We start from the raw sequence: 27,331 nt of genomic DNA on the forward strand, positions 1-27,331 counted from the left end.
AGAGAAAGAAGAACAACTTTACCAGGGCAAAAATTCAATAAAAACAAAAATCTCAAAATTTTGCCTTCACCCTTTGTGAAATAATGTTCCCATTCTCTCTAAATACACAAGAGTGATGATGCTTTAGCACAATCTGTATTCCTCCAGGTGTTTAGAACTCCAACTCCTAGAAGCCCTAGCCAGTTTGTCTAATGGTCAAGAATTCTGGGAGCTGAAATCCAGAGCATCTGGAGGGCCACAGGTTGTGCAGGCCTGCTATAGACTGAGCTAAATGTTGTCTAGTGTGTCATGTATTTTATCTGTGAACCAAGACTCTGGGTGCATCTATACCAGTGGTTTCCAAACTTATTTGGCCTACCACCCCCTTTCCAGAAAAAATATTACTCAGCACCCCCTGGAAATTATTTTTTTAAATTTTTTAATAGCAATTAAACAGAAATATATATGTACAGTAGAGTCTCACTTATCCAAGCTAAATCGGCCGGCAGAAGCTCGGATAAGCAAATATCTTGGATAATAAGGAGGGATTAAGGAAAAGCCAATTAAACATCAAATTAGGTTATGATTTTACAAATTAAGCAGCAAAACATCATGTTATACAACAAATTTGACAGAAAAAGTAGTTCAATACGCAGTAATGTTATGTTGGAATTACTGTATTTACGAATTTAGAACCAAAATATCACAATATATTGCAAACATTGATTACAAAAATGGCTTGGATAATCCAGAAGCTTGGATAAGCGAGGCTACTGTATTAATATTTCTACCTTTTTTGTAAAATATAGTAAAGAAAGGTGTAAATTAGAAACATTGAAGTTTGAAAATATGCAACCATTTTTTGAACTCAGAATAGAAAGGTAATACAAAAAAAGTTAAACATTCAAATGCATCTGTGGCCATCACCGCCCACTGGATCGCTGCAGCGGGATGGTAGTGCCCACTTTGGGAATCACTGATCTATACTATAGAATGAATGCAGTTTGATATCACTTTAACTGCCATAGATAGTTCCAGGCCACAAAATCATGGGAACCATAGTTTCATGTCATCTTTAGTTTTCTCTAACAAAGAGTGCTGGTGCCGCACCACACTCCCGCGGTTCCACAGCAATTGAGCCATGGCAATTAAAGTGGTGTCAAATTGCATTAATTCTAAAGTGTGGATTCACCCTCAGTCTAAGATACTGATAACAAAAAGTGGTCAGTAGTGCTATTTAGGAAAGTTCCTGTATGAACTTTTGCACCCAAGGGATAGTTAGTGTACATGGGTGAAAATAAATCAATTGCACTTTGCCCAGACATAATTCCTACAATAACCTACAATAAAGGTCATGACAGGAATTAATTCACAGGATTATACAGAGATTTCAGTTAATGTTAATGAAGCATTTTAATATATATGCATGTTACAAAAACTTTCTCATAGCTGCAAACAATTTAATCTTTCTAAGCAATACATTCTTACCTCTTCCAAAGCATTAGCTCTGCATCTAGAGCACTTCCAGTCTCCAGTTGCCTTCTCAGGGGCTACACCATAACAGCCTACCAGAAAAATGAACAAACTTCAGCAAATTATGCACATGTTGCTTGCTTGTTTGTTTATTAGCTCTAATTAAGACCTGCCATGCATACAGAGTTTGCATCTTTTCCCTCAAAATATTTTATATTATTTCTTCAGATTTTATTACTAATACAATCAGGTCACTGATTCTGACAGTATGGTCCTCATTCAACTAACATTCAGAGGAGGAGAACAAAACAGTCAACAGTATAGAATAGGAGCAGAGATAGCATCAAATTGCCATTTTATCATCCATTCAAACCATACTGGTCAAAAAGCCATACTTTTATCCCCAATTTAAACATGAGAATATAAGGTCTCATTTTTTTCATTGAATATTTGACAAACAGTGGGTCAGAGCTAACACTGGTCATTATCAGATTAACATGCAATACAAGGATGGCGTTCATGGGGTCCTCATATTTTACTGTGCTTCAAGTCCCAGAAGTACTAACTAGCATAGCCAATGATGAAGAATTCCAGGAGCCACAGTCCAGCATCTCTATTTCACAAAATAACTGACTACATTTAGATGGCAGGGGACCTATAAACAAAACTGTTTAGTATTGTTCCAAATCCCAATCTCTAGTGGTTTAAGGCACTGTATTCCAAACACATTCCAACACATTCCAAGTATGAGTTATGAAATTTATTGTGGTCATCCTAGCAGCAGTTGTTACTTTCCCTGCACTCATGCAGTAGGAGCAACTATAGGGAGGAAAATATGTTTTGTATCTGACTTATCTTGATTTCTTTGATATACTGGAAGTTCTTAGTACACAAATTAGAGAAAGCCTGGTCATTTTGAAGTTAATTCATGCCAAAACAAGATTTGATCATTCTGTTATTCACAGAAGTCATGGCAATCTAAAGCACTGAATCATAGAATTATAGGGTTGGAAGAGACCTCACGGGCCATCCAGTCCAACCCCCTGCAAGAAGCAGGAAAATCGCATTCAAAGTACCCCCGACAGATGGCCATCCAGCCTCTGATTAAAAGCCTCCAAAGAAGGAGCCTCCACCACACTCTGGGACAGAGAGTTCCATTGCTGAACTGCTCTCACAGTTACTGTTTAAACTATGGGTCCCAACCCTAAATAGGGTCCCCCTCTGCTCTATTTTGGGGGTCCTGCATAAATGTGGCAGTATTAAGAAGTTTCTGAACATCAATTAGTGGTTGTTTTGGACATTTACACAAATTTGCTGTGTAGTTTTTACAGTGGACTCTGCAGCTGTACTTCATAAAAAGGGAAAATCAGCTTGTTCAGCAAGCCTTACAAATGCTGATTTGTTATCAGTAAATGTTTGATTTTTATATCTATTTTATATCTATATATCTGGGGTCACAAAAAATTATTATGAGTGAAAAAATTTAAGAAGCCTTCGTCTAAGAATGCAGCTCCTTCAACATTTCCTCAGTCCTGCTCAGTATATTCCCAAGGTTAAACAGACAAACTATACTGCCAATGAATAGTCAAACCCAGGATGCACAGTACTCACTGGCATGTACACGAACCCGACAGCGCTTGCAGGTAACCAAAAGACTGGTGCCATCTTCTTCCAAATAAGGAGTAGAAAGACTGACATCTGTGCTGCAACCAGTGGTAGTAAAACACATTTCGGGAATCAGGGGTTTTGTTCTCATCTTGCCACCAGCATCTAGAACTACCTGTGAACTCTGGCCTCCACAATCTGCCTGCCAGGGAGAGAAAAATGCCTTTTACAGCACAATAGCTTTACAAGTTAAAATGAAACTATTTAAAAGACTACCTGCTTGCATGTACACTATCCTTTTGATATTATCTAAAAACTGCAAAAACCTTTTTTAATTATCGTTAGTCTTGAGGAGAAAAAGCAATATGCCAAAACTGGTGGTTGAAGTAGTAGTAGCAGTAGTGCTACTACTACTACAACAACAACTACTACTATTACTAATAATAATAATAATAATACATTTTCTTACCTGCCTCTTTGAAGGATTACATCCAACTCCAGGTTTACTGTCCTTGATCCTATCCTGAGACTTTACCTTCAAATCAACCTCCCTGAACCTTTCTAAACTGGAATTTTAACCTTGGGACGAAAAAGATCCTCACTGCTGCTATTAAGTGCAAGCTGAACTTGTACAACATGTTAATTTATACTTTAACAAAGATACCTAAAATCTCTTACTATAATAGCAACCCCATTACAATAAGTCTGCACATTTAAAAAAAATACCCACATTAGTTATGTAATTTGACCCCAGTATACAAACACAGCAACACAAGAGTCCAAAACATTTTAACCATACTGCTCTTAACTTTGGCAGCTAAGATAGTACGGCTGCTAGCAATAGCCAACTCTTAAGGAATATACCACTGACATAATAATATAATTGTATTGCAACCATATTCTCTAGGGCTCTTGTACTACAAAGGCCTGTAAAGTGAATTTAGATTGCTTACCTGGTAGGTTTGAAACAGCATGCAGACCGCACAGTAGGGAGCCTGCTGCGCCATGGCTGCATTATACTCCTTTTCTGCTTCAAAGTTTGGAGGGCGATTCTGCCACAGTTGGCCTAGTGGCTTTGCCCACGCTTCTGTCTCCTCAGCTTCTTCTTCAGGGTTCAGTTGTTCTGACATTTCTGCAGTAATGAATACTCAAAGCTGAATCAAAATGCACATATTTTGACTTCCTCCCAAGCCAATGAAGAGGAAACCTGTATTTACTTGAGTATAATGCACGATCAAATATAATGTGCATCAAAATTCTGAAGATGCACAGTACAAAAAAAGACTCGCCCTTGAATATAATATGCCCAACAGTGTAGGCACAACATGTCAGGGAAGCAGGTAGCATGAACAAGGCCATTTGGGAAGCCACGTCCTTCTGCTTCTCTGTCCGGGTTCCAGATTCCCCCAGGTCTTTTCACACAGGTGGTTTATGTGTGCAATTCTAATGCACCATCTAATCAAATGTGCACATCAATTTTGGTAATGTAATTATTTAGCCCAAAAAGGAGAGCATTAGACTCAAGCAAATACAGTAATATGTTTAGGGTGACTGGAAATACTTAACCTTTGAGCCACTTTCACAGCTAATACTGGCTGGCAATACTTCCCTCTGCTCCAAAAAGTATTTAAGTATAGGTCTACTATAATCTCTTTTATTTACTAGCAACAATAGCATGTTGTGGAAGACCTAAAACAACAGTTTTCAATTTCTGGGCCAGTAATGTGGAAGTGATGCACAACATGTGTTCTCTTCTTCACATCAGGGGTCAAACATTTCTATTGCATCCAAATCTGTTTGCTCATAAATTCAACCACAAACTAAGTAAAGCTAGCAAAGGGAGCTGTGCAGAAAAACCTTCAGATAAGTGAAAAACAATGTAAGATTTCTGAAAAGAGTGTACAGCTACCTCTCAATTAAAAAAATTCTGACAGTGAAGCTCTCTCTTTTTTTCAAAGGCTTTTATACCTGCCCAGTTCCCCTTTTTCTATTCATTGTATACAGAGCTGAAAGATGGTGAAGGGGGGCTGGACAAACACAGATTTTAAGTTTCAACCAATATGTTTGCCATGAACAGCACAATAAATAAATCTTGAGGTGGGAAAGAGTGGGACCATACTCTTACTGATTCCACTATAGCTGTGCGTGCCTTCCAAAAACACACAAGGTGTGATTAGCAAAACAGAAAGCAATTACTCTCGAAACAACCCCACAAATCTAGAAGTCTGGGCACTGCAATAGAAATGATAAGAATAGTGCAGATTGGTGAAAGAGTGTAATCCCTGAACCCATTTCAGAAGTTTTCAAGTGGTCTCTAGAAAGTTTTATATATATATATATAAAATCATGCAAACTTGACTTAATTTACTTTGGTTAATGTCAAATATGCACATTATTATTTTTGCATACAAAGGTTTCTGAAGCATGTTAACCTGCTATTTTTCATTATGTAGGAACCCACCCCTATTCCACGTTATTAATTGCTTTACTATGAAATGTTCTGTTATAGAAGTGGTGCCAAGGAACATATCTATTTTATTACGGGAGATATATGTGTATATGGATATTTTTCAGTACTTTTCAAAGGAGTGCACTAGTGAGGAAATGATTAATTTTATCACAGCATATTGATTAGTTATGACAGACCTTGACTGTACTAAGTAAAGAGAAATAATCCTTACCATCATCACTGAGACCATCTTTAACCAGAAGTGGATGATGCCGAGGAAGTTTGCTCAAAGGCTGCCGACGCCCTTTTGACTTCTTGTGATCCTTTACTGATCTTATGTACTCCTTCGCCATCTGAGTAGTACAGAAAGAGGTCAGCAGCCATGACATTACTAAGAATGGATTCAGTACAGCAAAAATGATTAAAAGTTAAATTAACAAGAGAGAGGAGAAGAGCTCATATGTGTAACTTGCATGTTCTTGCTATCTCAAACTTCCAGACATACAGTAGAGTCTCACTTATCCAAGCTAAATGGGCCAGCATAAGCCTGGATAAGCAAATATCTTGGATAATAAGGAGGGATTAAGGAAAAACCTATTAAACATCAAATTAGGTTATGATTTTACAAATTAAGCATCAAAACATCATGTAATTACTACATAGCATTAATGTGTAATGAACTACTTTTTCTGTCAAATTTGTTGTATAACATGATGTTTTGATGCTTAATTTGTAAAATCATAACCTATTTTGATGTTTAATAGACTTTTTCTTAATCTCTCCTTATTATCCAACATATTTGCTTATACAACATTCTGCCGGCCCATTTATGTTGGATAAGCGAGACTCTACTGTACTGTATTTATGAATATAGCACCAAAATATCACGATATATTGAAAACATTGACTACAAAAATGGCTTGGATAATCCAGAGGCTTGGATAACCGAGGCTTGGATAAGTGAGACTACTGTATTTCATTACTGAGCACTGGAGTTACTTATTATCAAGACTTAAAAGGGACTGCTAACGGCTATTAGTTTAATATCTAACTCATGGTGTTTGCACCAGCAACAAGCTCTGAGGATCAGGATGACTGTATCTCACACTACAAAGCAGGAATGGACACAATGGGATTACTGAATTTCAGCTTTTATCAGCCCTAGTCAGTATCAGGGATGAATAAAGGGCGTTACAATCTAACAACATCTGAGACATATTCATATTTTTTTAGAGGATACATCTCAAGACCAACATATTGATGTGACAGGTCATCCATCCATCCATTAAGATCAGCCTACAGAATATGCAAAATACAATAACTCAACCCCTTTGCCCCCATGATAATCCTTTCATTACTTTTGCAAGATCCTGTTCATTCACTCTGGTTGTAGCACTAGCTTTTTTCCCCGATGGCCGCTCACTGCTCATGTCATTGACTTCTTCTTTAGCATAACTGTGCACCATGAGCACCTCAGGTTGCTCCAGATCCTGTCTGGAAAGATCGGAAGGTTCAGAATCTGATGAACCAGAACCCATTGGAGAATCAGACTGAAGGCTGGAAACAGAGCTCTGCAGCTTTATGCCAGTTGAAGTCACAGAATGGGAAATAGAAAGATCCAAAACAGCTGCTTCGGGCTCTTCCTCTTCATCATCCAGTTTGACATTTTTTAGTTCTTCAAACTTTACTTCTGAGGAATCTCCATATTCTGGATCAAAATCAAACATATACAGCATTCATTAGCAATAGACTGTTGAGTTAAATGTGCAGAATGTTCATTAAGTCCTGGGAATTACGTAAATTCTCATTGTGAATTCTAGTGATGAGATCAGTTACACAAGTGCAATTTCAATAACCTGGTTTTCTTCCTCTGACTTTAACCCCTTATAAAACACTAGCTGTGCCCGGCCACGCGTTGCTGTGGCGAAGTCTGGTGGTATGGGAAATAAAGTATTGAGGAATTGGTGGTAGTTAAGGTAAAGGGTCCCCTGGGCTGAGTGGGTTGCTAGGGGACCAAGTGAACAGAGCTTAGCCTTCTAACTGGCAGCAATTGGATAAAAACAATTATTCCTCTCCCTCTGATTAGGACTTTATTTTTCTTTTCTTTTTGTTGTATCAATTTAGAGGCATGGATGAGGGGTTGTGCTGTCAATTTTCGAGGTTGTGGGGTGTTTACTTTTGTTGTTTTGTCCGCTGTCATGATGCCATCACTCTTTTATATATATAGAAGAAGATTCTAATTCAGTCTTCTCTACCATACTTTTAGCTGCCTACCTTAATTGGACAATACCATTTTTAGATGACTGGTTTGGTGCTAATCCTCTAAACCCACTCACGCTCTAGCACAGAGCTTTCCAAACTGTGTGTCACGATACGTTTGTGTGTCGGTGTGCCACAACAATGTAATGAGAAACCTCTGAGTTTATGTGAAATAAGCAGTAAATCACATATTTTTAAAAATATAAATGAAAGGTTTTCATGAAATAGGTTGTGTCTCATGTCCCCATTCATTTTGTTATTACAATTCTGTATCTCTTATAAGGTGTTAGTTTAATTTCCAGTTGCCTAGTAAAACTGAATTACAGTGTTGCGAAATTATGCATGTCTTAGAAGTATGTCACCAACATGAAATGTTTGAAAAGCTCTTCTCTAGTATGTCTGAAAACACATTCTTAAAAGTGTTGCTAATCTTTTAATACACTATGAACTAAACTACTTTTTGTCATGGATGAAAATTCCACAATCTCATTTCAGTTCTTTCACAATTATGGTGATGCCTCCTAATCCTTGGGAGATAGCTGCTATTCGCTCCATTGATTTTTCTTTAAAAAATTTACTAACAGATTCCTACCAGAGTGTTACTATCAAATGACAGCGCCAAACAGTTAAGATGAATGTTAGAAGAAATCATGTAGCTTCTTTCCCATAGCCACAGTGTCCTTAATCTTTTGTACTACAATGTAGGTACTATACAAGTTTACTACTTGGATTTTTGCAAGTACAGTAGAGTCTCACTTATCCAACGTTCTGGATTATCCAACGCATTTTTGTAGTCAATGTTTTCAATGCATTGTGGTATTTTGGTGCTAAATTCGTAAATACAGTAAATACAGTAATTACTACATAGCATTAATGTGTCATGAACTACTTTTTCTGTCAAATTTGTTGTATAACATGATGTTTTGGTGCTTAATTTGTAAAATCATAACATATTTTGATGTTTATTAGGCTTTTCCTTAATCTCTCCTTATTATCCAACATATTCGCTTATCCAACGTTCTGCCGGCCTGTTTATGTTGGATAAGTGAGACTCTACTGTAGTACCTTTGTTGACTTAGTGTGAGTTAAGGCACCTCTATCACGATGTGAAAAAAAATTGCTCAAAGTTAGATGGTAAAACAAAGCAGGACTTTGCAGGGGAAATTACCTGGAAGTGCAATTCCTTGTTCCCCTTGCTGCACAGGTTCTCTAGCAGGTCCTACTGGGGATTCTGCCACATCCATTTCAAACTGCACTGGACCAAGCTCCTCCTTGGGAAAGGCCTCACTCTGGCTCACCTCGTGAGGAACCTCCAAGCAGACACGATGCCGTTTGGTTCCAATGCGGTGCTTGGGCATACTGAAAGAAACCGGCTTTAAAAGTTAACACCACATGCCATTATGTCAAGCCACTGGATGCAAACATTTGCCACTTTATAAACTAGCAGTCAAAGGTACAGCCCCCAAAAACATAATATACTTTAGGGGAAAAGATGATGGCCTTTTTCTGATATGAATTCTTGAAATAGGGTTTTCAGCATTTCCTGTCTACTAGTGGCAGTATTTCTTTCTCAACTGTAAATAGCCTCCATTTAAAAATTTTGATTATCATATAAAACTGGAATAGCCATCTTAAATGTAAATGTGGATCAGGTAGGGATATTATCATTTACAGACTCATCTAATAACAGATATAAGCTACTCAGATTTTTTTCTCAAGTACTCCATAACTACTCTACAATACTAATATTTTTGAAGAACAAGCTGATTAAATTAGTCTTGTCACCTCAAACTTATAATTCTTCTGTGCAGCTACTGGAACTGGAAATCTTCAAACAATACAACATCCATTAACTCTTGTGTTTTGTGTGCCTTCATGTTGCTTACTGACTTATGGAAGCCCTATGTGTTTCATACGGTTTTCTCAGGCAAGAGATACTCAAAAAGTGGTTTTTGCTAGTTCCTTCTTCTCAAAATATAGTCTAAAGCACCTGGTATTACTCTCCATCCAATAATTATTTTCTTAGGAAAAATCTTTGCTTTAATTATTGTCTTTATCAGAAGATCAAAATGTCAAACTAGCTTTCAAAACTTCACTTCAGGTTGTGTGTTACACAAAACCAGAGGGATGGAAGAGGTATTATTTTTATTTTTTAAAATATTTCCCAGAAAACAAGGGATCTCAAGGAAGAGAAGAAATGATGCAATCCAGTTCCTGTATTGGGCAGACCACTGTTTCTGTGTACAAACAAATATTCAACTTTACCTCTTCTTCTCAATATCTCCATCTGCACTGCATTCCTCCTCTAGTTCAGTGTCATCAGGACAGTGCTTCTCATTTTTAACTTTCTGGAGGAGCTCTCCCTTGAAGAACTCAGCTGCTTCTGGTGTTGGGAGAGCGTGATCAATGACAGTCACATCCTTTCCTGCTTTCCAGAGTTTGTAGCGATCTGGCTGGTATTTCCTTACAAAGACATCCATAGAGATTTTGACCATATCCTTTCGGCACGAACACTGCAAGGAACCATAAACTAGTTGAAACAGACTATTCTTCTATTCCAATCGGACACTACTTCATATTACAGTACTGTCATGTTTTTCCATTCTTTCAACCTTCCAAGAATTTCAGTCCATTTCCAACAAAACTAGTTCTAGATAAAATTATTTCAGACTGGGGGTACACTTTTGGAGATGGTCTTTACTATGGAATGCAAATTTATTTGGAAAAGGAGTGGCGGAAGTGCACCAAATGAACCAGCTATATCTTTCAGATAGCCAGTTCAAGACTTGTAGGCTTATATTCTGAGGACAACTCAATTGGGCACAATTCAAAATACTGGTTATTTAAAGCTCTAGATGGTTCAGGTCCATGCTATTTGGCTGGCTGCATCCCCTTGTACGAACCTGCCCAGGCCCTGAGATCTTCAGGAGAGATTCTTCTCTCACTCTCACTTCCATATCAAGCTCAACTGGTGGTAACAAGAGAGAGGGCCTTCTTGGTGGCTGCCCCTCGACTCTGGAACTTCCTGGCCAGGGAAGCCAGAATGGCCCACTCCCTGCTGTCTTTCAAATGGCAAGTTACGGCCTTTTTATAAGGCAGGCTTTTAAAGAAGGTTTTTAAGACCATCAGCTACTAAGATAATAAGCAGGATATAAATAAACATAATAATAATAGTAACAACAACAAATATACTGCATTTCATATTGATGCCTAACTGGGAAGACAATGAATGGCCAACAATTATCCAAGGCTTCAGTATTATTGAAGCTAAGAAGGCACGGGCCTGATTAGAGTTTTGGAGAACACTGGGAATTTCACAACATAGAAAACCAATAATTAGGTATGACTTAAAAAGCAAACAAACTTAAAGAGTACTGGAGAAAAAACAACAGACTTAATATATTCCTTTTTCATAACATTCATATTTATAAAGCAAAATGTGTTTGCACCTAAAGGATAATGTAGATAGGCAAGAGTGGGACCTTAATTCCTATGTAAAGTTTTGAACCTGTTTCAAGTAGGATACATTTACACTACAGAATTAATGCAGTTTGATACCACTTTATGGCTCAATGTTACTGAATTCTAAGATTTGTAGTTAGGTGAGGCAACAGCACTATTTGACAGAAAAGGCTAAAGACCTTGTACAACTACAACTCCCATTATTCTATAGCATTGATTTATAGCAGTTAAAGAAGATGCACCCTTAGACTTCAAGGCAAAGTTAATGATCATCTTATAGGGCTCCAAGACACTAAGTCCTCCCTTTACTTAAAAAAATAATAATTCGAAAGCTGACACTTTATGTGCCCCAAACCTACGAATGATTATGGCTACCTCAATCTCAATCAAAATGACAAATTCATCTTTGTGGCTTGTGATTTATTACAGACATTTGATGTTTTCTACATTTCAATTCACATCAAGCATCAATCTGCTAAACATAGAAAAAAACCCCTGCTTTTTAAATACAAAGGAAGGAAGCAACCAGATACTTACTAAAACAGACTGCTTTCCATACTCAATCCACCTGAGTGTGGCAAAATTAGTCGATTCAGCACAGTTGAACCCATGATTAAAGCCAGCATGATATCCATAAGGAAAGGTTATCATAAATTCTCCAGCTTCTTGGGTCACCTGAAAGAGATATGGACTATTGGTTTTTTAAATTCTTATAATCTCTGTACAGTTTGTAGTAGTGGAAACCATAAAACTTATCTTTACTTTTGCAGAACAATAATTTTAAAAATATGACAAATGAAATATGCCAACAAACTTGGTCTATCCCCCAACAGTGGAACTCTATATAAACTATCAAAAGCATTTAACAAAAGCAGTTCCAAATTGAACAGTGGAGTATGCTAGTCCAATGAAGACTGCCCTTTACTGATCAGTTTTAGCAAGTGAATTAATTCACCTACATCAGGTATAGGAAATCTTCGGCCCTCCAGATGTTTTGGACTTCAAGTCCCACAATTGCTAACAGCCAGTAGGCTGTTAGGAATTGTGGGAGTTGAAGTTCAAAACACCTGGAGGGCCAAAGTTTGCCCGTGCCTGATCTACACTATTCAGAAACTTCTGCAAATCTGACTGGAACCTTCTCTGGCATATTTTTTTCTAAAATGAGATATGATGCACACATCTATTATATCTGGTTTGATAGCAAATAAATTAGTCAATAAACATTTATACAAATTATATATAATAATCCCAAAATACTGCAAAATCACCTTTTTCATTTGAACTGGAAACTGCATTTGACATCAGAAAAAAACATATCAAACTACGGTAAGTAAAAATAAAATAATTCTATTACATGCACTATCCCATAGGATTCATCTTTAAAGAGAACTGCTTTGTTTTGGCAGTTTGTACCTTTATGGAAAATTAAAACCCAGAGGTATGTCAAGGTTATAATGTGTACCAGCATAACATGCTGCAGTTTAGTACTTAACATGAGAGATTCACAGTGAGTCTATTTTATGCCCTCACTCCTGGTTTTCTATTCACCCCCTCACATACTAAAGTCAGTAAGTAGTGGGCAGAGAAAAAGCAGTCAAACCTCACTGGTTATTTTGGAGATGGGAGTGGTGAGAGTATATTGGGGCCCACCTACAGCAATGTTGTCAGCTTGGATTTCTCCACTGGCTTCTATGGGTAGCTCTTATTACTATCTCTAGGCTATACTGTCCAAGCCGGTAAATGACCTTCCCAGACAATAATGACTTCTTTCTCTGTGTTTTTCTTAATCCTCTTTCTTCGCCCAGTCTATTCCATTCCCCCTGCTCTGCTCCTTAATTTTTGGGTTTTCCACCTTTCAGTCAGTCAATCTGTAATCTGCGAGCACTGAATGTACAGTTTCAAATGGGTTTTGAAGGAGTCACCTCTTCACAGGTCTTTCCCTCACAGTATCAGGACGTAATGTGTTCGGGGCAGATTGTACAGAAGAAGGCAACCCTGCATTAAGTACTGTTTTAACTATGCACGTGAAGAGCTGAACTGTGATTAAAATACATGTTTGGCTTTTTATGAACTGTTTGCCAGAAATCTACTCTCTAAATCTTGCAAGGCTTTGTGGGTGCTTATAGCAATGACAGCTCCCCCTTTACCTTGTCAAATGGAATGCCATATTTCTTCAGTATTGACGGAGAAATCAAAGTCATCTTGTGACGGAGGAAAGCTTCACAGTTCTGGGCACTTCCAGGAAAGAACCCTGTTTCAGTAAGGGGAAATGTTCAAAAACTGTTGTATTTCCCATTGAGATATATACTGGACAGTTGAACGAAAATGATTTCTCATGTAAAAAAAATCTACAGCTAACATGATTGCTTCCCCCACCCCCCACTGTACTTAAAATACCATTGAGGAGAAAAAGATAGGATTTCAAAGACTTAAAATAGCTGAAAAGGAAAGAGGAATTAACACAGTTTTTAATGTATAACAGTAAGGTACACATCTTTTTTATGCCACATTTTACCACAACCCATGTCCAATTAATGTAAAGGTTTCCCATAAGAACAATGTAATGTATTTTTTCAAACAGCAATGAGGAAGCATCTACAGTCTAGGAGCATTTATCTTATATATTTTAGATATTTTAGAATAAAATGTTATACATTTTTGAATATGTAGTTTGAATGTCTATTTTTAGAAGTCTTGAAAAAGTCTGTCTCAACTGAGTTAGATTTTGACACCACAAGCAGAATTTAAAATATAACTAATCAACCACAATCTAAATGAGATTTTCCACAAATATGATATGGATGCATTCATAAAAACTGGTATCCCCTCCCTGAATTTTAAGAAAGTTTACAGTACACAGAGGTAGTGTAGGAGCCCCACTTTCAGATGCAGCATAAATCGGCATACAGTAGCTTCCTAAGACCTCCGCAGAGATTTCTCCTAGTGTTACTCTTTTGGCATTCTTCAACTGATACTGGATTTGAACCTGGATTATTTTATGTGCTCAGCCCCACAGTTATAATATTTATTCTCCCCATGACTTCTATTCAAGCTGATTTTCCAGCTCTAAAAATCAAGCTTTACAAAGAAAAGCCAAAATGAGCTCACAGCAGTAAAATTATTTAATTGGAAATGAAATATACACATTTTGAAATGATTGTTATAGGGATATATTAAATACTTATGCTGACTCCCATCCCTCTTCCAACCCTAAAGGAAAGAAACTAAACAACTAATTCTGGGGATTTGCTAAGCTTTTAAAAAATTATTTTAGAAAGAATTAGTGTTTGTTCATATGGTTCTTTTTATTTTTAAAGGAAATGTTCTCTATCACAATGCTGGATTACAACTACTGTGATTATCCTAACTTCTCATCAAAAACTGTCAACTGTATATTTCCATTGAAATAAAGAAGGTTGTCTACCTTTAGCAAGACGTTCCAGTCGCTTCCCATGTTCTGGAGGAACACAGTACCTGCAAATCAAATTAAGGAGGGAAAACACTGAAGAGTTTGAAACTAATAAGAATTTCAGAATAATGTAAATTGCCACAGTAAAAATTTAAGGCATGTCAGTTTTTCTTTTGTTTTTGTTAAACTGAAGAAATCATAAAGTGTATTCTATAACAAGACTGTATTACAACGTAAGTCATGAAATACCAAAGGAAAAAGAAGCAAAATGTTTAATTTTCCTGAGAAATGTTAGGTAAAATAATCATCTGCAGTATACTCCATGGCAGAGTAACTCACCATGACTTGGGTTCCCCAAAATGCAGGTAGTTGATGCTATAAAGGTCCATGTCTTCAGTGTGCCAGGCAAAGGAAGTTTTCCACATTCCAAAATAGAGATAAGGTGTATTAACACCTTCAATGGTAATGCCGCTTTCATTCTCCACTACATCCAAAATTGTATTCAGATGACCAATATTCCAGTCATCTACATGCTAAAGATATCAGATGAAGACAGTCAAACAAAAGCAAAAACCGGCTAATATTAATCTTCTTTGTGGCTTGTGATTTGTTACAGCAGTGGTTCCCAACCTTTGGACTTCAAATCCCAGTAATCCCAGCCAGTTTACCAGCTGTTAGGAACTGTGGGAGCTGAAGTCCAAAACACCTGGAGGCCCAAAGGTTGGGAACCACTGTGTTACAGACATACTGTGTGTTCTACATTTCAATTCACATCAAGAATCAATCTGCTAAAAACCTGTCTTTTAAATACAAAAGAAGGAAGCAACCAGATACTTACTAAAACAGACTGCTTTCCATACTCAATCCACCTAAGTGTGGCAAAATTAGTCAATTCAGCACAGTTGAACCCATGATTCTCAAACCAAACAATTTATTCTGAATTGGGTTGAAGACCAGATTGGACTGAAATAGTCCAGCAAATGACAATAAAGGGAATATTTCTGAACGACGTCATTGCCTGCAAATGGCAAGATGAAGGTATCTTAACTAGTCAGGAGGTTTAGCCACACCTCCTAATTGTAAAGAATATTATGATATCCCAAAACATAGGTATTTCCAAATCTACACATACAAAAAAACCCCAAATATACCAAGTGACACTTTGTTATCTATCTTCTACTGACAATTTAAATAGCTGTATTTTATTAATATCACTCGAACTGATTTTTGTATACATAGTAATTTCTATTGCTAATGATTCTGGAGATAAAAAAGAGAAACAAAAACAGGCTGTAACAATATCTCTGTCACCAGAAGTCCTGTATGGCCCACAGTGATAGCACTGAATTGACAATTACCAAGCTAGGAGTTTTAGCAAAATCATTTGATGTTTGGCAGAATGTACCCAGAAAAGCATCTGAAACTGATGCTGAAAGCTGGTTGAACTATATACCAGTCAGAAAAACTACTATTCATGCATCCTTCTTCCTTTACCTTGTCATAGAGTGTGCCATTAACATCTGCACCATAGATTGGAGCATTAAATGTGAGATTCTTCCAGTACTTGCGTTCAAGGTCTTCAAAGTCAGTATACCGAGGTGTACAATACCTAAAGTAAAAAAGAGGGTTTTTAACGAACAACACACCCATGTCTATAGGATAGTTCCACAGAATTGACACAATACGTTGGTTTTTAAATAATAACCACCACAGTTTGAAAATGGGGGTGTCAACTGTTAGGGGGCAACATTGGCCCCCCAGGAGACCCTACACAGACTCTACGTAGCCCATACACAGAGAGACGTCTCTGCAATCATGATGACTACAAACTGAAGCTAATTTCAAAATTGGGCACTAGATTTTGCAAAGTATGAAAGTTACCTTAAAACAGACTGTATCACTTTTAGAAATCTATCATACAACTTTTTCTATGCTTTGATCTATATTTTACCTTGTTTTAGTGGCATAAGAGATAGTAAGATTATCTTCTAGACTTAAATGAATTTATCTATATAATTTAAGGAATACAGCAATCCCTGAGTTACAAACATACGATTTACACATGACTCATAGTTAAGAATGAGGGCGAGACAACAGGAAGTGAGAGAAATCTACCCCTCAGAAGGGAAATTCACTCCTGAAACAGCTATCATGGGGAAAAGGTGTCTCCACTGAAGATTCCTCCCCAATACTTATCTCTACAACAAGCCATTTTTTTAAAAAAAATCAATTATCACAGGAACAGAAAGTGAGGTGAAATCTTCTGAACAGAGGCACAGAAAACAAAACAAACACCACAGGTATGTTAACCCTTCCCTATGCTGGCCAAAGATCGATCTATCTATCTATCTATCTATCTATCTTTGGCTGGAGTTAAAACTCAAAAATGTACCTGTTGTGACTAACATACAAATTCAACTTAAAAACAACTCTACAGAACCTATTTTGGTCGTAAACTTGGGGACTGCCTATAAAGGCAACTTTCTTTATTCTCAGCATTTTTCATACATAGCAATCCAAATTGTATCATTTCTGGAAGTTAGACTATAAGTAATTTATTCTTGACTCATTTTAAAAAATCAATTTAACAATACAAATAAAAATAATACACTATTATCCATTAGAATTCATTAGATAATTTAATTCTTACTTATCACTATTTGCTATCCTCCTAAACTCCCGGACTGTCATAGCTTTCTTCTGGATGTTATACTGTGTGAAGAGGCCTGACTGGCCAGTGACAACTTGCTGAATGGGAGCAGGGATTATCACATCATCAATATCATCATACCATCTGCGCGGTTTCCATTCCTTAGGAGGGACAACCTAGAAAATTCAAAAGGCAAAAGCTTAGAGTCTGACAAGTAAACAAAAACTATAGGCAGCAGCCTTGGTGCCATCACTTTTTTTCAGATGTAATACAGTGCTCAGTGGTTACAGTTTGCATCATAATTCCAATAATTTTAGTGACCATTTTATATTAATGGAATAATTTGCAAAGCTCAACACATTACAATTGCATGGTTAAACTATAAATGTGAAAGCACAAGATAGCTATTTAAGGGAATTACACCACATCAAAAATGTTAATTTTAATTCACCACATTATTGGTAATAGAAATGTTTACACAAGACATATCTGACATGAACAGAAAACCACTGAAGTGGTTGTGTTTTCAGTAATGACAAGCTCATGATCTTGAACTTTCATATGTATGTGTGAGCTGCCTGTTGGATTATAATAACCTCATGAATTTCAAAGAGCTTTCTGAGTAATACTAAAGAGCTGGTTTTGCCCACTGTTTACTCTGTTATTCAGTGGTCATCTCCCATCTGAGGATAGGGTTAGTGAAAGTCTAGAATTCCAGATTTTTCATCGTTAAACTCTATTTGAGAGAGATATATATATACAGTAGAGTCTCACTTATCCAAGCCTCGCTTATCCAACGTTCTGGATTATCCAACGCATTTTTGTAGTCAATGTTTTCAATATATCATGATATTTTGGTGCTAAATTCGTAAATACAGTAATTACTACATAGCATTACTCCGTATTGTACTGCTTTTTCTGTCAAATTTGTTGTATAACATGATGTTTTGGTGCTTAATTTGTAAAATCATAACCTATTTTGAGGTTTAATAGGCTTCTCCTTAATCTCTCCTTATTATCCAACATATTTGCTTATCCAACGTTCTGCTGGCCCGTTTATGTTGGATAAGTGAGACTCTACTGTATATATATAGTGACAAGGTGGGATATGTTCAGGGAAATGATCAAAGGTTTGAAAGTCAAGTTCTGTGAGGAGTGGCTAAGGGAGCTGGTTATGTTTAGCCTTGGAGAAGAGAAGGTTAAGAGGGGAAATGCTAGCCATGTTTAAATATCTGGAAGGATGTCACACTGAGGAGGGGGCTACTACTCTATAGAGCAGGGGTCCTCAAACTTTTAAAGCAGAGGGCCGGTCCACAATCCTTCAGACTGTGGAGGGGCCAAATAATCATTCAGAAAAAGAAAAAGAAAAAAACGAACAAATTCCTATGTACACTGCACATGTCTTATTTGTAGTGCAAAACAACAACAACAATGAAAGAACAATACAATATTTAAAAATGAAAACAATTGTAACCAGCATAAACTTATCAGGATTTCAATGGGAAGTGTGGGCCAATTCTGAGATAGTCAAGTTAATTAGGATTGTTGTTGTTGTTGTTGTTGTGTGCCTTCAAGTCATTTCAGACTTTGGGTGAGCCTAAGTCTAAATTTATTTATTTATTCATTTACTACATTTATTAATTACATTAATATCTCGCCCTTCTCACCCTGAAGGGGACTCAGAGCAGCTGTATGTACATACAATATATTATATTATTAGCATAGCACAATATTAGCATTATATATTATTATATTGAACTATACCACTATACCGTAACATTATATGTAATATATAACATATAATTAATATTATTATATGGTATTATTAATATTATATTGTATAACATTATAATGTTATTATCAATATTATATGTATATACCATATATTATATTATTAAAAATGATATTAAAATATTATATTATAAAACTGAGGGCGGGGCCAGGTAAATGACCTTGGAGGGCTGCATCCGGCCCCCAGGCCCTAGTTTGGGGACCCCTGCACTATACTGTAATATTATATGTAATATATAACATATAATTAATATTATTATCTGGTATTAGTATTATATTGTATAACATTATAATATTATCAATATTATATGTAAATTCAATATATTATTAAAAATGATATAAAAATATTATATTATAAAACTGAGGGTGGGGGCCAGGTAAATGACCTTGGAGGGCCGCATACGGCCCTTGGACCTTAGTTTGGGGACCCCTGCTATAGAGACTAGAACACAGAGCACCTGAAGATTAGTAAGAACTTTCTAACAGTAAAAGCTGTTCAACAGAAGAATATACTGCCTCAGAGTGTGGTTATGTCTCCTTCTCTGAGGGGTTTTAAACAGAGGCTGGATGGCTATCTGTTAGGAGTACTTTTATTATGGGTTCCTACATAGCATGGGGTTGGACTGGATGGCCCTTGTGAATTTTTCCATGACCTTTAGTTTCAAGATATTCCTCACTTACAGTTCTCAAGTGTGTTCTATTTTCCTGAATTATAATTCTGATGGGTATTATAAAAACCTTTTGTTAGACATTCTTACCTTTGCCAATCCAGCTCTATGGGCTCCTTGAGACTCTATGTATGCAATGTATCGGCTGAAGTTTTTGAATTCTTCCATAGTGGGATGAAATGTCATTATTCTGGCACTAGGATTTAGGTTCTCTAATTCAGATGCCATGGTTGTTGTTAACAGATCCCTTTGTCACATACGAACCAGGAGAAATAGCACACTAAAACAAACAGCCATAGAAATAACACAAGTTATAATATAAGAACAATACAGAATAAAGAAAATATTAAAAAATGAACATCAGTCAAAGTGATATGTTCTGTTACATTCACCATTACTGGCTTCAGAATAGGTAAAAGCCCACTCCAGCCTTAATTGTCACCTGTTGTATTCAGCTCTTTTTCATTAATTGTCATTTTGCAAACATGCTCAACCAAAACAAGAATAACATGGTGTAGTGTAAACACTGCTATTTGCTAGAAACACCCCCCCACTCTTAATTAGTAGAAGTTACTCTGTATGTGTATGTGCCTTCAAGTGGCCTGTTGACCTATGGTGACCACATAAACTTCATAGAGTTTTCTTGGGCAATGAATACTTAAGAGGTGGTTTTGCTAGTTACTTTCTTTTAAATATAGAATACAATACCTGGTATTCATTGGCAGTTTCTCATCCAAGAACAAACCAGAGTTGATCCTGTTCTGCTTCCAAGATTAAGTGCCTTAGTACTTAAGCAAGGAGGCTGCTTTACAAAATAATAAAATAATGAGACTCAATGTGCTGTAGTTGTTTGAGACTATGATTTTGGAGACCAGGGTTCAAATGCTTTTTCAGCCAGGGGAACCCATTGAGTGACCTTGGGCAAATCACACTGTCTTGACCTCAAAGGAAGGCAAAGGCAAGCCCCCTCTGAACAAATCTTGTCAAGAAACCACTTAGTGTGGCCATAAATTGGAAATGACTTAAAGGCACACAGCAACAACAAAAAAGAAAATAACTGGTGAATGTCATGGAGAAACAGGTGAGCGAGAGATTACTTTCTAGCAGGCCATTAACTTGAAAAGAAGAGAGGAAAAATGAGGACATCCTTCTGTACATACTATTTTCACAAACCTTCTGTATATTTCTATATATGGTAAAGATATTCAGGGTGGGGGGGAGTTATATTTATCTATTCTGGAGGTAATGTGAAAGCTCATCTCATATTTGTATGTTGTGGATTTTAAACTGCATTTTAAGATTAAATTAAAATAGCATTTTTAAAAATCTTGTGAGCCGCTCTCCATCACAATTAAGAGATAAAAGTGTGATATAAACAACAAAAACAACAACAACAACAACACAGTAGACTCTCAGGTAACCCAAACTCCAGCATCAGGAACTCTCAAGCAATCAGTAAAAAACTCCAAAGAAATTATACTTTCAAAAAATTTTTTAAATACTGCCCTGTTCTTTGTCCCACCTCCTTTACAGGCACAGTTGGTGAGGACGAGAGACAGGACCTTCTCAGTGGAGGCCCCTTGGCTGTGGAACTCCTTCCCTAGTGAAATTAGATCAGCCCTTCCCCCCTGACTTTCAGAAAAAAGCTAAAAACATGGCTGTGGGACCAAGCTTTTGGCTAGCAATTTACTAGTGCAATATGTAAACTCGGAATAGTGCAGTGACAACTGGAATGACTTCGTACTATGGTATTGGACTGCATGATATTAAATTAATGGTTTTAATGTGGATATGCTTTATTGTTTATTTTAATGTACATGTTTATTTTATTGGTTGTACATTTTTGGAATTGAATTGTTGCCTAAATATGTAAGCCACTCTGAGTCTCTTGGGGGGTGAGAAGGATGGGGTATAAATGCGGTAAATAAATAATTGTCATTGTCATCACCATCATATGAAGGCAACATGAGGGGCCTAGACAAAAAAGTGGCATATAAATACATATAATAACAGTAATAATACTTTGAAGGAAACATTAGGTGCCTAGAGGTAAGAGTGAGATATTAATAAAAACAATGATAACAACAACAACAACAACAACAACAACAACACTAGTATGAAGGGAACATGAGGTGCCTAGAGGTAAAAGTGGGCTAACAATAATAATTGGAAGGGACCATGAGGGGCATAGAGGTAAAAGTGGGTTAATAATAATAATAGGTAAGGAACATTAGGGGAATAGAGGTAAAAGTGGGCTAATAAAAATAATAACAACAATTGAAAGGAACATGAGGGGCATACCCTGTTTCCCCTAAAATAAGACATCCCCAGAAAATAAGACCTAGTAGAGGTTTTGCTGAATTGCTAAATATAAGGCGTCCCCCAAAAGTAAGACCTAGCAAAGTTTTTGTTTGGAAGCATGCTCGCCGAACAGAACAACAGAGCATGCGGGATTGGTAAATGTACGTACCATAGAGCGTTGCACATGGAAATAATGGTAGTAACAAGAAATTCTTGATAGGATTCACAGTTTGTCTGATTATGCTGGTTTGTGATGACAACTACTGTACAGTATATAATGTTCATTTTTTGTTCAACAATAAATGTAAATTCTTCTTCATAGAAAAATAAGACATCCCCTGAAAATAAGACCTAGAGCATCTTTGGGAGCAAAAATTAATATAAGACACTGTCTTATTTTTGGGGAAACACGGTAGAAGTAAAAGTGGGCTAATAAGAAGAAGAGGAGGAGGAGGAGGAAGAAAAAGAAGAAGAAGAATTGGAAGGGAACATGAGGGGCATAGAGGTTAAAGTGGGCTAATAATAGTAGTATTAATAGTAAGGGAACATGTGGAGCATAGAGGTAAAAGTGGGCTAATAATAATAATAATTGGAAGGGAACATGAGGGGCATAGAGGTAAAAGTGGGCTAATAATAATACAGTAGAGTCTCACTTATCCAACACTCGCTTATCCAACATTCTGGATTATCCAACGCATTTTTGTAGTCAATGTTTTCCATATAACGTGATATTTTGGTGCTAATTTTGTAAATACAATAATTACAACATAACATTACTGCGTATTGAACTACTTTTTCTGTCGAATTTGTTGTATAACATGATGTTTTGGTGCTTAATTTGTAAAATCATAACCTATTTTGATGTTTAATAGGCTTTTTCTTAATCTCTCCTTATTATCCAACATATTTGCTTATCCAACGTTCTGCCGGCCCGTTTATGTTGGATAAGTGAGACTCTACTGTAATAATAATAATAATAATAATGGGAACGGAACGTAAGGGCCCACCTGGGCAGATACTCCCAGGCGAAGGCGTTCCCTGCCAGGCTCCCACCATGGCCTTCTGACTTCCACAAGCAGAGACATCATCGTTACTATCGCTGTGGATTTCCAGCACCTCTCTTTCGCGGCACAAAGGCCTCTGATTTTGCCCCTGGGTGCCTGCTGTTCCCCTCCGTTTATATGGGGCGGGGGCGGAAATAGAAGGATGGCTGGCTGGGCCTTGCGCCTGGGGGCGGTGGGGCAGAGCGACCGAGGCGCCTGGCCCGCTTCTGTCGCAGAGAAAGGCCGCGGGGACAGTGCCTGCCCCCCCGCAGGCCCACCCTCACCTCACCCTCACCGGAGAAGCCCGGCCGCTCTCGGAGGTTTCCCTTCTTCAAACAACGACGGATTCAGGCCCCGCCCGGTCCGGCCTTTCCTGCCTCCATTTCCGATATTACCGCGATCCCAGGCCTCCCCCTCCGCGCCCCCCTTGGTTCCTCCTTCCACTCACCGAAACCCTCTCAGGCGCCTCCGCCTCTGACAGGGCCCAAGGTAGAGTGGTTGCCTGGGGCCCACTACCGTCCCCTCAGACATGGGCGTGGCTTTTTCCCGGCCGCGGTCCAATCCCCGCCAGCGCTCGCGCCCGTCCTCCTGCACCATAGGCTACGCGCGCTGCCAATCACTCACGTGCCCCCTCGTTTCGTCACCGTCGCGGCAGCAAGCGGCGTCTACGCCCCCCGCCGCGAAAGTAGTTCCGTGGCGGCGCAGACGCGGTGACGACACGCGTATTTTTTCCTTGGAATCCCTCCGCGGGAAGTTGTAAAATAGACCGTTTTCCACTCCTACATCTGGTCCCTTTTTATGCTCTTTACTCCATTTTCTCCGTGTCTCTTCACGCGACGGCTTTCACGTAATGATAGCTCCGAACCAGTCACTTCTAGGAAGCTTAAAGATCAGCTCAGCCAATCAGCGAAGAGGGAAAGCTAGTTGCTAAGCAGATTTTACGGGGAAAGGAACTGATGAGGGAACGAGACATCAAATGGGTCTCAGTTGGCGATGCATCTGTGTTTGTGTTGGCAATATTCTTGAGTTTGGGGTAGGAAAGATACAACAACTATATTGGGTTGCGGTGAGTTTTCCAGGCTGTATGACCATGTTCCAGAAGCATTCTCTCCTGATGTTTCGCCCACATCTATGGCAGGCATCCTCAGAGGTTATGAGGTCTGCTGGAAACTAGGCAAGTGGGTTTATATATCTGTGGAATAATGTCGAGGGTGGGAGAAAGAACTCTTGTCTGTTGGAAGCAAGTGTGAATGTTGCAATTGGCCACCTTGAATGGCCTTGCAGCTTCAAACCCTAGCTGATTCCTTCCTGGGGGGAATCCTTTGTAGGGAGGTGTTAGCTGGCCCTGATTGAAAACAGAGGAATTCCAGGCAAGAAACAAAGTATTGTTCTTTATTTAACTGTCCTGATTTTAGAGTTTTTAATACTGGTAACCAGATTTTGTTCATTTTCACGGTTTCCTCCTTTCTGTTGAAATTGTCCATATGCTTGTGGATTTTTTTGTAGATCAAAAAACTCTAAAATTAGGAAAATAAAAAAAACAATACTCAGAAAACAGGGAAATTCTAGACAGGAAGTAATCAGGGCCAGCTAATAGCTCCCAACAAAGGATTCCCCCAGGCAGGAAGCAGCCAGACTTTGAAGCTGCAAGGATATTCAATGCTAATCAAGGTGGCCAATTGCAACATTCATACTTGCCTCCAACAGACAAGAATTTTTTTTTCTCTCACCCTGGACATTGCACAGATACATAAACCCCACTTGACTAGTTTCCAGCAGGAACATGGCCATGCAGCCCGGAAAACTCACAGCAACCCAGTGATTCCGGCCATTAAAGCCTTTGACAACAACTATATTATATGGCTGGCATATATGTAGATGATCACTTCCCTGTTGCTAGTTTTGCATTTGTCTTTATTCGAACCCGCAACCTTCAGGTCAGCAACCCAACCTTCAGGTCAGCAGTTTAGCCAGCAGAAGGGTTTAACTCATTTCGCCTTTAAACATTCAGTAAAAGCACATATTAAAACATATTTCTATAAATACACATATTTATAGAACACGAGAAGATCCTTTCTTGTGTTCCCACCCAAGTTACAAACAAGATAAGTTTTGTAGGTTTGTTCTTAACTTGAATCTGTAAGTCAGAACAGGTACATTTTTAAGGGAAGGGTTAACACCCCTGTGGTGTTTGTTTTTCTGTCTGTGCCTATTTAGAAGTTACAAACAACTCATAGTTAAGATTGGGCTTAGATAACAGGAAGTGAGAGAAATCTCCCGCAAGGAACAAAAATGTTTTTTTCTGAAAAAGTTCTCATGGGAAAAAAGTGTCTCAACTGAAGTTTTATCGCAAATCCTTGTTTCTGTTTTTCAAAGTCCAGTAATCACACAGACAGTAAAGTGAAATCTTTTTCATAACTTGCAGACTTTCCGTATTGTGATGGACATGGTAGTGATACTATCCTTTGGAAATTTGGCACGGCCCTCAAAAGGAGGAAAAGGCCTTTTCTGTTTTTGTGGTCAGACTCCAGGACTATCAGGCATGTAGGGGGGGGGGGGGGGACCTTGAGGGGCTTCAGCCCCCCCCCTTGAAATTCTCAGGATGGACTGCGAGAAAGCCTTACATTTATTATTTAAACTGTTATGTTTATTCATATCATGATCTGATCACCATGCTCAATATATCCCATATGCATGGGGGTATTGGGATAACCATACAAAAGGTCTGCTAGGTTAGACCCTCTCCCGCTCAGATTCAGCACCCCCCCCCCCCCCCCGAACCAAAATCCCAGCTCCTCCTGAAACAAAATCCTGGCTACGGGCCTGAGGACTTTCTTCAGGAATTGACATATTGCTTATGCTTTAGGTGACAAGTGATTTCTTCTTCTCTCTAGCTTTTTACTGAGATTAAGCTCTCTGGAGTTTGTTTGAACTGCTATTTTTATCTTGCTAGATCTTTTCTGGGTTTTTCCCCTTTTTATTTAATTGATGTACTTATTTGATTATATTGGCTATGTAGACTATCTTAAGTCATGTTAAAATTGTGGCACAGATTGATTGACAGGCATGCTGAGTTTTCCTGTTTTTTTAAAAGTTGCATGTATGGTAGCTACAGTAGTATTATGCTGAACAGACTTACAATAAATTAGTTGCAAACATGTCTTTCCTGATTAACTCCTTTTTGTAAAACACAATGGGTGTGGACTTGGTAATTTAAATCTTCCCCATCTTCAACATGAACTTTATTTCCTACCTTTTCCCAAGGACTGGGATCTAAAGTGGCTTACACATTTTTGCAATTAAAAACATAACAAAAAATCAAAAGATTTTAGAGTTATACAGTATAGCTTAGAATAATACAACACTTTCAGCCCTGTGCTTACAAACATATTTGGAAGAAAAAAGGTTTTGCTCACTACAGGATGGCTAGCTTTCCTAAAGAGGCAGTTTTAAAGTAAAGGAGCAGCAACAAGAGTTTAATTTGATACCACTTTGGCTGCAATTGCTCGATGTTATGAAGTCTTGGGAATTGTAGCTTTGTATAGATTTTAACCTCGTCAACCAAATAGTGCACCACCAAACTACAACTCCCATAATTATGTTATTGATATTTTTAAAAGATGCTTTTAGGATGTTTTTAAAATGTTTTTAAGATGTTTTTAAATTGTTAGATTTTAGCCTGTTCTTGTAAGCTGCCCCGAGCCCTAGGGGAGTGGCGGCATATAAGTTTGAATAATAAATAAATAAATAAAATAATTACATAGCAATGAGCCATAGCAGTCAAAGTGGTGTCTTGGATTTATTCTAAAGTGTACATGCACCCTGAGAAGATCCTTTCTCATGTTCTCACCAGCAGTACCTGTGAATGGTGGGACAGGAAAGAGGATGTTTCCATGTGGATCTTGGAGGCTGGACAATCTTGTATTGGGAAATATGGTCTGTCAGTTATCCTGGACCTAAACCATATGTGAGATCAGGCTTACTAGTTTTTATCAAGATCATTTTATTTACATAAAGGCTTCTTTGTCTCTTCTGTTATTGTTTTACCCATTGGATAAACTTGGGGGGATGTGAGGAATACATAGGATAAATCCTAATTTGCAAATGGAAAGATGTCATCTATTGTTTGTCCAGTGTATTGTCCATTGGACAAATTCAGAGGGCATGTGAGGAATGTCACAGGATAAATCCTAATTTGCAAATAGAAAGAGATCTTCTATTATTCACAAGGTGAGGCAACAT

At 37.9% G+C, this 27,331-nt stretch overlaps 1 protein-coding gene across 3 annotated transcripts in view; it reads right to left on the bottom strand.

Annotated features, from left to right (window-relative positions):
- The window catches only part of kdm4a (lysine demethylase 4A), a 38,084-nt gene extending 14,389 nt beyond the window's left edge, over positions 1-23,695 (bottom strand). The window contains exons 1-15 of one of the 3 annotated variants that reach the window (XM_008109485.3): positions 23,538-23,695; positions 19,836-20,025; positions 17,287-17,462; positions 16,131-16,245; positions 14,976-15,169; positions 14,652-14,701; positions 13,375-13,478; positions 11,765-11,902; positions 10,031-10,278; positions 8,934-9,124; positions 6,865-7,214; positions 5,739-5,859; positions 4,011-4,189; positions 3,064-3,259; positions 1,468-1,544 (exon numbers count right to left, since the gene is read on the bottom strand). In XM_008109485.3, coding sequence (XP_008107692.2) covers positions 1,468-1,544; positions 3,064-3,259; positions 4,011-4,189; positions 5,739-5,859; positions 6,865-7,214; positions 8,934-9,124; positions 10,031-10,278; positions 11,765-11,902; positions 13,375-13,478; positions 14,652-14,701; positions 14,976-15,169; positions 16,131-16,245; positions 17,287-17,462; positions 19,836-19,973 — 2,277 coding nt within the window. In that variant the 5' untranslated portion in view covers positions 19,974-20,025; positions 23,538-23,695. The other 2 variants (XM_008109486.3, XM_008109487.3) reach the window with 2 other exon arrangements.
- Positions 23,696-27,331: the final 3,636 nt, after the last annotated feature.

Source organism: Anolis carolinensis, chromosome 4, assembly GCF_035594765.1.
Source record: "Anolis carolinensis isolate JA03-04 chromosome 4, rAnoCar3.1.pri, whole genome shotgun sequence".
NCBI lineage: Eukaryota > Metazoa > Chordata > Lepidosauria > Squamata > Dactyloidae > Anolis > Anolis carolinensis.